This window comes from Monocercomonoides exilis (genome assembly GCF_001643675.1).
Source record: "Monocercomonoides exilis strain PA203 chromosome Unknown scaffold7-2047599, whole genome shotgun sequence".
Classification (NCBI taxonomy): Eukaryota; Preaxostyla; order Oxymonadida; family Polymastigidae; genus Monocercomonoides; species Monocercomonoides exilis.
This window is the reverse complement of record NW_027150552.1, coordinates 437,608-449,227: the sequence shown is the minus strand read 5'-3', so window position 1 is coordinate 449,227 and position 11,620 is coordinate 437,608. Positions and strand designations below refer to the sequence as shown.

Genomic DNA, 11,620 nt, shown 5'->3' with positions numbered 1-11,620 from the left:
AAATGCAAGAACATTAAACGAAAGCAAACACTTGCTCTTATAGATATTACAGTTATATAAAATTACTACCAAGATGTTATTTAAATTGTTTCAGTAAGTATTTCGTAAAATATACAGATATCGCTTAAAATACAGTACATCTCCGAAAACACAGGACAAGATCGATTTCTCAAAAACCGCAAGAGGAATAATTCTGACAATTTTCCTCAAGATATATCTCATCAATACGAACTCAACTGATAAACGAGACTTTCAAAACTTCCTCGTTTATGCTCAGAGAAAATTTTTATAAAAATCTCGGAGAAACTCAAAAACCTCTTTTTCTGAGGTTTCGATATTTTTTTTTCTGAGCACATATGAAGCTATTTTGAAAGTTTTGTAAATCAAATGAGTTTACATTGATGAGATATCTTTTGAGGAAAATTTTCAGAATTATTCCTCTTGTAGTTATTGTGAAATCGATCTTGTTTTGTGTTTTAGGCGATGTACGGTTTTTGAAGTTGCATTTGAATGTTATTCGCATTTCTGTGAAAATCATCACAAAAAATATAATTTCTCAAATGACAATTATGAAAAAATACAAAAAAATATGGAATTTCCTTTTTTAAAAAAAACAAATGTTATATTAAATTTGACATAAATCACTCTTCAAATTCAAAACAAAACTCTTTTTGCAAATTAATTTGCAATATTACGTAATTTTCTTGAAATCGAAAAAAACCATTATTCAATAAAAATGTTAAAGAGAAAAAGAATGTTGCAGGTGCTTATCTTCAAAATAACAACAAATCAATGCAATCTCATCGACAAATTACAAAAATAAAATCAATAAACATTCAATGACTATACATCATGCCACGGTTATTTTTCCATAAGTTATTTTTGTGAATCAAAAATGCTGATTTGAAAAATTGTGCCACAATCCGCTCATCTATTTAGTATCGTTGATTGGCTTGTATTGTCTTCGCTTTTTCCTTTTGACTATGCAAACAGCAGTCACTATAATCGCAACAACAACAATTATTGAAAATGCACATGACGATGCAATTATAATTATCAGTTGAGTGGATGTTAATGTTTTTGGATCCTCTTTCTTCTGATGTTCCAAAACAAGATTTTGAGAGTATCTCTTTTCTCCTTCTATCACTCCACTCGGATAAGACAAGCGGCATATCACAGATGTGTACTCGTCCACATCAAAAATTGACTGCGGAATCTTCACTCTTATTTCGGTCTCATTCACATACTCCGAAATTGAGCAGTCGTTCCATTCCATTCCTTGTCCTTTCTTTTTTTTGGATGCTTCAAATGAAAGTCCACAAGGAAACAAAAAGCTTCAACGAATAATTGCTTCGACTTCCTTCTCAGCACCTTCTTTACTTTGCATTGCATTCAAATTGCTCTTGTTCTCTTTCTCAATTGTCACGTTCTTCAAAATAGACGAAAAGAAATAAGAATTCATGTTCTCAGCAGCTGCTCCAATTGGCTTTATTTCGGTAACCATTCCAAACGGCCTTTCGTCCAATCCATCGCTTCCTGGTGCCAAAGAGTGGATAGAAGCCCAATTAAACTCTGATTTTGAGTAGATTCTGATGTTGTGCCTCATTGAAGAATACTTCTCCCAATTCTCTCCAATCGGATGATTATTCATAAAACTTCAATTCGTAATGCTCAGAGCAGTTGAAGAAGATAGAATAGCCCCCTCACTGATATCAGAAAATGTGCTGTCATCGAAGCTTGTGTGGAAAGATCCTCGAAGGAATACAAGCCCAGAATCCCACGAACACAACGGATTATCTTCCTCATTAATTTTGAATTCTGAACCAGAATTTGATTCCATTTCATCCATGTTCTCAAAGTATTTATTGTTATGAATTTGGTTGTTGTTTTGACTGTTTCTTGTAATATTTCCATTTCTTCCTTGAACAGTCAACTGGATGATTTCGCCAGTTCCTTCCTCATAAGTAATCAGCGTGTATGGAAAAGGCTTTCCTTCTCCGCCAAGTGCATTCTCTCCTTTTAAGCCCGTGTACCAGGGCCTGAACAAAACATCAGTCATTTTCAAATAAAAAGAGCCATATACAATATTAAGTGCATCTCCTTCAATAGCATCAGGATATTCAATGTCAATATGTTCGAAATTGATTTGATAATTGTTCATCTCAAACACAGCAATTGAATCATACACCAAGATGTTGGTTCCAACACGAAGTGTCCCTCGATTTTGATTTGTTGCTGACTGACATCGTTTTTTATGATTTGTCATGTCACTCAGGTTTTAACAAAATTGACAAACCGGAAATATTTAATGAAAAAAGCATAATTTCAAAAATAATTACCCATGATTTTGAGAATGAAATTTTTTTGAGTGAACCAATTGAATAATATATCTCCGGGCAAAGGGCTGCTTTAAGGGAACACAATTATCTTTATGAATAACGCTTTATTGAGATTCCAGTCTTTTTCATTCGTTTTACGAATAAATTCGTATTCATAATAATATTATAAAAAGTGTTTTTTAAATCACATAAAATTTATAAAAAATGAATAAATAATACAATAGTGATCCATCATTTTTCATGATCGAACAAGATAAATGCAAAAATGAATCTATTTCATCAATGTTTCGAATATTTTAAGACTTTCATTCAACCTGGAAATGGTTCTACGAGAAAGTGATGAATAATCAAAATGCAACTTGTCCAAAATGCGCTCGAAATATGATCTTATGTAAAAAATCAACATATGTCAAATTTTTCGAATGCATAAAGTGCTCAATCAAACGTTCAGCATTAAAGAACACAGTTTTTTTCGGATCTCATCTGTAATTGAACCTAATTCTTCTTATTATTTTGATGTTATGGATTGGTTTATCAGTTACTCAAATCAAACTGATCACAGATGTTTCGAAATCTTCAATAGGATATTGGGGGAGTGTAATAAGAACAGTTGCAACAGAACGAATCAACAATCAAAATATTTCACTTGGTGGTGAAGGAGTTATTGTTCAAATTGATGAGGCAATATGGAGGAGGAGGAAGTACAAAAGAGGGAGGAGGAAGAAACAAATATGGATTTTTGGAGCCATTGAGAAAAGAAGCGATCAAGAGGAAGCAAAAAATCTAATTCAAATTGTTCCAAACAGAAGCAAAAGAACATTGATTCCAATTATTGAAAAATATATTTTAAAAGGAACAGAAATTCATAGTGATGAGTGGAAGGCATGCAATTTCCTTGAAGAAATCGGTCACATTCACAAAACTGTTTGTCACAAGCGTAATTATGTCGATCCAGATTCTAAAGCTTGTACAAACAAAATTGAAGGTTTTTGGAGCCATTTGAGGCCATTTTTTCCTTCTCATGGGGTAAAAATAAAAATTTTTTACCTGATTATTTATCTCGAATTTAGATTAACAATAGAAAGGATAACAATTTTGAACAGTTCATATTGGATATATCTCGATCTGATGTAATTTCGAAAAAAAAGCAGAAATGAAATGAAATTGAAAATTCAGCATGATGATACTGATGAAACTGATGAAATGGTAATAGAAATATGAGATAATCTGCTAATTAATAATAAAAAAGAAGAAAAAAAAAGTATATTAAAAGTGTAGATGATGTTCCAGACATAGATGATATTTTGCCGAATATTAATGTTGACGATGATTCAACTTCGTCTTCTTCAGAAACATCTCAATATGAAGTTGGAGATGGTGGATCGGCTTCAGAATGGAAAGAAGATTAAACAGTGAAATTTCCGAAATTGACCTTTTTTGATCACTTTTCCATTTAATGGTTCATTTCATATGCAAAAATTCATTAAAAACAACAGCATGATCATTCACATTTTTGTTAACTTTATTTCAGGTGTTTTGACAATATCAAAGTTAAATATTTCAAAACAAAATATATGATAAAATAAATAGGTACCCCTAAAGAAGCATCTTGCCTATCTCCGTGTTTCTCCGAAAATAGAGAATATTATTTGAAAATTTCTGCGGAACAGGAAGATTCATTGCTGCATTCCACAGAACATTAAATTCATTGAGGGAGAAACAGAGAAAAAATTTGAAAAATAACTATCGATAGCTGTTGAGTAAATACCACAGAACAAAGCTATTGAAAGTTAAAACCATTATTGACACAAACAACATTTTGTAATGAACAAGAAATTGAAAAATGAAATTGATACCATTGCAAAAAATAGGAATGCGAAACATGAAATTACTTTTGTTTCAAAAATAAGATCCTATTCATTTAATTCCATTAACGATAGAGTTCCAGTTTTTCATTGGTCACTTCCTTTTTATTTTTAAAATTATCAAAAAAAAAAAAAAAGTTTCATTTTTTTATGAAAAATTCTATATTGCATCGAATTCAGTTCACAAAAAGAGCATGTTGTTCATGGAATATTGTTTTTTATGATAGAAGTGATAATGATCAATTGATCGATACGTAATGAATATTTTTTGAACTTATGACAAGACGAACAAGAAGGCAGGGTTTGGTAACAGGAGCTACCATATGTCAAGTTTGCTTTATTTGATATTTAAAAGAAACATCTTTGTTCATTTTACTTTATTTATGTTGCGCTTTGATAATTCACATTTTTTTTAAATAATTGAAATCTTCGAAATATAATTTTTGTTACAATTTTATAAATTTTGCATTGCACATAACATTTTGCACATATGTAGGATCGAGAAATTGAACCAGAAAAAAATGAGTGTTTGATGATTTGTTGTGATTCTTTAAGAACGTTTCAAATTCATCCTCTTTCTAATGCTTTAAAAAGTCACTGAAAGATTAAGCGAGATTTGCTCAAAACTACAGTATGTAATCTATTATTATTATTACTTTTTGTTATTATGAGAGAATTGCATTTCTTCATTGTTGAAAGTTCGCGTTCTCCTAAACAGGATGATCTTTTAGCGCATTCGAAAGAAGCTGTTGAGCTATTGAAGAAGTTAATTGGTAAAATGGAGAGGGTTCCTTCCGATATTTTGACCAATTTATTAGACTACGGATCCAATGTCTTTAAGGTTGGAGATGATGAAATTATTAGAACTTATGGAATGGTGCTGGAAACATTGACAAATCCTTTGTCTTATTCCAAAGAATTCTGCAAGCTCAAAGATGTAGATATAGAGCAAAAAGCTAAGAGATATCAAAAATGGCTTAACGGAGGAAAAAGTACATTTACCAAAACTGTTGCTAAATCTGATTTTCTAACATCTCCATTGCTCAAGCAAATTGTCAGCCAATGCAGCTTGATTCCTGCCATAGTTGAACGCATTCATTCTTCAGAAAACGATGAGACGCTTTCTGTTTTGTCAAAGCTCCTTCTGAACATTGTGAGAATGAACGATGCCAGTGAGGCAATTCAACTGGTTGGCCAGCATATTTTTGATGGATTGGATGACATCCTCATTCGATGTCAGAATGCAGATGGACTTTCTGATGCAATTAATGCGCTGCGTTTGATGCGCTTCGCTATCCAGTCGGAGTCTGGCAACACAACTTATGACTTCTATAGTGATATGCTCAACTATGGATTTCAGGTTGTTCTGATGGAGATCGTCATGGGAAATAAGAAGAGAGGAATTGCAAAGGAGCAGAAGCAAAAGAATTTTAGATATTACGGTTATGCTGATTTAAAAATTGTTAAAGCAGAAGCAGAAGAGGAAGAAGAATACGACGAAGAGGAAGAAATCGAAGATGAAGAAGAAGGCAACAAAAAGGCAAAGCCAAAAACAAAAAAGTCGAAAAAGGGATCCAAAAAGTCGGAAGAAGCAACTAAAAACACTAAAACTCGAAGTGGAAAAGCAGAAAAGAAGCAGTCTGAAAAACAAGAGAGCAATACAAAGAGAAAACAACCGAGAAAAAAGGAAGATAAAAGCAGAGAAAATAAACAGTCCGAACAAGCTTCTACAGACACAGCATCATCAGAATCTGCACCAATTTCTTCTTCATCTACAGTCAATTTATCAACAACAGGTTTTGCTATGCAAAATTTAGATATTTTCCCTATTTCTGTGCGATTGGATGCGTTGTTTGCACTCCAAGATTTCGGATTTAATGCGAATATAACCTGCCAAATTGAAACTTTGCTGAATGTGCTTTTTGCAAGTTTGGAGTTGAAAGAAGGAGAAGAAGAAGAATACGAAAGAATGAAGCAAGAGGATTTAAACGCAGAAAAGAAGAGAAAAGGAGAAAATGAAGAAAAAGATGAAAACGTTGAAGCAGACGAAAATGACGATGAACAACATATTAAATTCGAAAAAGTTAAATATACAGATTGCGATTATCAGCCTAAATATCAACGTATCAGAAATGTCTTGGTTGAAATAATGAACACTTTTGCAAGGAACTGTTTGCATAATTTCTTATTTCAAGTTCAGTATTAATTCTTTTAATCAAAATAATATTTATTTTTCTAAATTGCTTTTTGAAATTCTATTTTCACCTCTTCCTGATATCCTTTTTTTTCCCTGAAATTTTTGTAATTGGCTTTCTTGATTGCAACGTTATCCGTCATTATGAAATGCTGCGAATGGAAATTTGCTTTATTGCCTTTTTGATTGTGCTTGATGATAAATATGTTGTATGGCCACATGCACAGTTTACAATTTTCAAACTACCTTTGATGAATCGATTGTTTTGAAAGCTGCCCCTGCATTGAAACGCTTAATAAAGTTTGCACTTCTTTTTCTTTTTCTTTTTTTAATAAATTATTTTAATTGTGGATATGATTTGTTGGCATTTATATCCCAATTATTTATTTGTTCTTCCCCGCTTATTATCTTATATATCTTGTTTTAAAACGTATTTTGCATGTATTCTTAACTGAATGATCAAATTAAAAATAAAATAAATATTGACAAAAACAAATCTCTTTTGATTTATGCATGATTGTTCTTTCTTTCATATAATTATTTTTTCAGGTTTCCGCATCGAGCATTCGAGCATCACGCCTGGATTTGCCTTTGTGTTCTGTCGAAGTTTTCACAAAGTTTATCGAACTCTTTGATTTCGATGCTCAAAGACGAGCTGCTGACAGAGTTAGACAACGTCGAACAGGAAATGAAGGATGCTGTGAAAAGTGACATGGGAAAAGAGGAGAAGGAATACTGCAAATATGCAAACCCAGTCATTCCTAACAACGATTCAAGAAAGAAAAAACGTCTTCTTTTTTCACCATTTCCCCGCTTATCCGATTATACCAGCTGGATTGAGCTTGAGCTTGCAAGATTTTCATACGACAGGACGGCTAGTTATGAAGATTTTAGCGTATTAATGGATTCATCAACATCAGGAGTTAACATAGTTTCTTCCTTCGTTCAAAAGTATAATTTCAGCATGATGCCTTTCAAATATCACATTTCTCAATCGTCGCAGCGCCTCAATTACGTCGCAATGTGCTTGTTCCGCATTGTGACAAACTATCCATTCTTGGCAGACAAAATAGTTCTGGATCCGTTTTTCCACAGTTTAATGGAGAGAATCAAAACTCCATTTCCGCTTGCTGCCCCCATATCGATTGAGTTCATTCAAAGCAGCCTTTTACTCCCTCGATCGCTTGAATCTGCTCAAGTTGTTATCGAATTTCTGGTGACTGCAATTTTGACTTCTGTTACGAAGGAGCTGCCGTATATCTTTGAGATCGGGTACGTCTCACAGCTGCTTGAAAGGATGTTGTCGAGGAATATGGAATCGAACAAACCGTTTCTTCTGACAGTCAAAATGCTTCGCGAAAAATGCACTGCCTTTACACTTTCTTCTCGCACGAACCGTCTCGAAATTGTCGGCCCGTTCAACGAAGCGCTTGCTGAAAGGAATGCGTTCTTAAAAGAACATAAGGACCAACCGTGGAGAGCCCCGCAAATGCCCATATGGGAAAATATCTCGGATTTGGACAATATTATTTGCCTTCCGCCAGAATTATGCACATATGGTAATTTTGGATACTCGCAGACGCAATGCCACCCTTCTGTCAATATGGATGAAGAAATTCCAGAGATTGAGAAGGAAGACGACACTGGAACGCATCTTCTCGGTATTCTGGATGACATCATTGAGGAGTCAGGATTGCGCGATCTGGTTGAGGCCATAATGTTGCGTCAGACTCTGCCTTTGTATTTGTTGCAGTCAAGGACAACTCCAAAACTTGAAAAAGCTGGTGGAAATATGTTTGGTGCATTTCACACTCGTAACATTTACAGCACTCCTGTCGTTTTCGCCAGACCCTCCGATGTGACAAAGCCATTCGGACAGAGCTCTTGCGGATATGCACAAGCATTCGCAACACAAGGATTTGGAGTTACTGTATCATCATTTGGTGCATTTTCTCCTTTTCTGACATAGAATCAGTTGACTGAATATGTTATTGGGAATTGATATTGAAAATTGTGCAAATGAATACGATGAGAATATGAACGCACTCAAATTGGATTTGTTCGTTGTATTTATTGTTTGAAAAGTGTTATTTTATTTTTTTACCATTGAAAGATGAATTGGTTTGAATAGCTCAAAGAAATGTCATTCATTTTGAACAATATTTTTTGAAATATTTTTTTGATTGTTATTTGAAATCAAATTCTACTGTTCATACAGAAGGGAAATTGCAATTACTCCTTTTATGGATTTTTTAAAAGAAAAATTTTCTTTAATATAAAAATGAGATTAAAAACCGCAATTCTTTCTTTCTGAATAGATTTTTGGTTGGAGGCTTTGAATTCTTTCTTTCTTTTCAAAATATATGAGTAAACTGAATTCTTTTGAAAATAGCATTATTGTGCAAAAAGAAAGACAAATAATACTCGAAGAAAGAAGGAAAAACAAGGAAAATAATTTTGAGATTTTTATTTCCCACTGATGGAGATAAGATTTATCGAGTGGTTCAATTTATCTGCATAGAATTATTATTTGCAAATGAATTTTCAATTGTTCAAACAGCGATTACAGTGGAATGTTGTGCTTTGGAAATTGACTGAAAATAATCATCACAAAATCCAATTTCACGAACTGTTCATCTGGTCAGGCAGGAGCAACTTATGTAAATTGCAATTAATCAAATTCAATCTGAACTTTTTTTGAAAGCTTTGATGATGTCTGTTGATGACAAGTTGGAGCGTAACTGGATGGTATTTTTGGATTGGTAGCACGCCAGAAAATGCACAATTCCTGTTTTCCAACTGCAATCATATAACAAATTCTGGTGGAAAGTCTGCTTGTTCTTTCACACTTGGCGATCCACCAAGTGAGAAACCAAATCAATTATCAGTCAGGGACTATCAATTATTAAACAATTAATTGACAACTTCATCAACACACGGAGGAGTCGAAATTTTTTCTGAAGCGTCATTTCTCTGGATGAACGGGCTCGAATTCATCGCTTTTTCCGTCTTTTGTGGCAATTCCATCACAACTGGCAGAATGAATGATGTGTTCTTCAATGACATCAACATCATTCAATCACCTTTTCAGCAATGCTGCTCAACAATTCCAACAAAAATAGTCTGGAATGAAGGAACAGTTTAAGACGCTGAGTGTGAGGGCTGACTCTTCCTTTTCTCTCCTTTTTCCCCAACAAAATTTCTTTCCCTCTTCTATTTTCTTTCTTTCTTTTTTAAGCTTTTTTCTTCATTTTCCATTTTCTCTCAAATTTAGTATTTTTGATTTCTTCTGCATTTCATTATCTTGCCTTGTTTGTTATTTCTTTATTCAAATTAATCCTCTTCTTTCCAAACACTTTTCTTTGTTTTGATCTCTCTTTTTTCTCTTTTCCAATTCAACTTCCAACTTAAAATTCAAATCCAAACATCTTCTTCTTTTCATTCAAAAACCCTCTTCCATCTTCTCAATTCCATTTCCTTTCCAATTCTCCTCTCAAAGCACGCTCTTTATTCTCATTCTCTTTCTCTTTCGCCTCTTCTTTTATTCTTCTTCTTCTCATTAATTTTTGAACATTTCCTAGCGATCAATTTCTTCGTTTCTTCATTTTAATCTTTATCTCTGATGCCAACGCAGAATGTGAAGAAATTTTCTCAGGTGAAGTGAATGAAGAAGCGGAAGAAGAAGCTGTGTGAAATGTTATTGATATATTTGAATAAAGAAGAAGAAGAAGATGGTAATAATGATGAATGAATTGAATGAGATGATTAATTGTTTAAGATTGTGAAAATGTGTGTCAATTATTATCAACTGATAAATTCATGAAATTCTAGCTTTCCATTTTTGTTTCTTTTTCTTGCAAACAATTTCTCCTTATCCATCACGAGGTTAGCTCAATCATCCTCTTTCATCAACGAAAAATAAGAAATATGCTCCAATACCTTTTTCATTCCATCTCTTCTTCTTTCACTTCCCTTCATTCTCTCAAATCATCTTTCCTCCAAAAGCTATTCTTCTTCAAATTTCAATGCAAGGAATCTTCATCATACCTGATTTTCATCAAACCTCTTTCTCATTCCTTTCTGCTTTTCTTCTTCGTCAGATCTGAATATTCACTCTGTCTTTCAAGGTACAGAATATATAATTTCCGACAAAAATAAGCAAAAAACCAATCACAACCAGAAAATTTTATGTTTTAATCTTTGCAATGTTTCACTCGATAGAGAATGATTATTTTTGTTTTATATAACTTTGATCATCAAACACTCTCATTAATCACTTCCTTTTTCAACTGCTTTGTGTAACATTCTCCAGCCATTAAGTTCAACAGATTTCCCACTTTCAAATGCGTTGATTTCTGACTTTTTGAAAAAAAGGATCTCAATGGAAAATTATTAATTTAAATGGGCTTTGCTCAAAATTGGAAATGCTTCCTCAAAAAAATTTCACAGATCCAACCATTGTTTGATGTTTGCATTCTGCAAAGCAATCAAAAATCATCAGTCTTCCTTCTCTGCTTTGTTGAAGTCGCAAAGATTTATAATTTTATTCTTTTAGTACATCTCTTCCTTTGATCCATTCAGAAAAATATTCACAAAGACCATAAGTCTTCAGATATTCAAAAATTGCAAACCAAAAAATCAATATTCAATCACCATTCAACCATTCACACACTAATATCACTATTTGGGAGTGCAAACTCAAAACTATCCAAACCTCATCACATTCAGCTTTAGCAATTGTCCTCTTCTAATTCCGCTTCAAAAAAGTTAAAAATATCATTTTATCCCTAACAATTGAACGAAAAAAAAATGACAAATGAATTATCAAAGGAATTATTCGATTATTACCAGAAAAATTGCGATAATTATTTCCTCATCGATTTGAAAGATATCGTTTTCATTTTTCATCTTCTTTTCTTTCAAAGATTTCATTCATTTAATCAGCATTGTTAAGTTTATCGCACAAATGTTTGAAGTGGATCATAAAATTTTGGAATCCAAACTGAATAACATGTGAAATATTTGCTTTTTGTATTTCTTGGCAATTATAATAGAAGTATTTGGAATAATGAATAACTCAACAAGATCAAAGAGATTTGAATATCATTGAAAGGAAGCGCGCAAATAAACACTTGAGAAAAGACATTTTGATTCATGCTTGAAATCATTGAAACAGAAATCAAAACAAATAATTCTAATGAAATTCGTTTTTAACTGAATCG

General features: G+C 32.9%; 4 protein-coding genes across 4 annotated transcripts; 1 reads left to right on the top strand and 3 right to left on the bottom strand.

Annotated features, from left to right (window-relative positions):
- Positions 1-931: 931 nt before the first annotated feature.
- Positions 932-1,276, bottom strand: MONOS_711 (uncharacterized protein; the record flags this gene model as incomplete). Its single annotated transcript, XM_067877411.1, has 1 exon — positions 932-1,276. The coding sequence occupies one exon, from the start codon at positions 1,274-1,276 to the stop codon at positions 932-934; it is 345 nt and encodes a 114-aa protein (XP_067733295.1).
- Positions 1,277-1,336: 60 nt separating this feature from the next.
- On the bottom strand, positions 1,337-1,606 carry MONOS_712 (uncharacterized protein; the record flags this gene model as incomplete). Its single annotated transcript, XM_067877422.1, has 1 exon — positions 1,337-1,606. The coding sequence occupies one exon, from the start codon at positions 1,604-1,606 to the stop codon at positions 1,337-1,339; it is 270 nt and encodes an 89-aa protein (XP_067733294.1).
- A 51-nt stretch (positions 1,607-1,657) lies between these two features.
- On the bottom strand, positions 1,658-2,266 carry MONOS_713 (uncharacterized protein; the record flags this gene model as incomplete). Its single annotated transcript, XM_067877432.1, has 1 exon — positions 1,658-2,266. One exon carries the CDS (start codon positions 2,264-2,266, stop codon positions 1,658-1,660), a length of 609 nt encoding a protein of 202 aa, XP_067733293.1.
- A 2,190-nt stretch (positions 2,267-4,456) lies between these two features.
- On the top strand, positions 4,457-8,692 carry MONOS_714 (uncharacterized protein). Its single transcript, XM_067877443.1, has 6 exons — positions 4,457-4,534; positions 4,701-4,731; positions 4,799-4,835; positions 4,904-6,375; positions 6,626-6,698; positions 6,948-8,692. Exons 1-6 carry the CDS (start codon positions 4,481-4,483, stop codon positions 8,365-8,367), a joined length of 3,087 nt encoding a protein of 1,028 aa, XP_067733292.1. The 5' UTR covers positions 4,457-4,480; the 3' UTR covers positions 8,368-8,692.
- Positions 8,693-11,620: the final 2,928 nt, after the last annotated feature.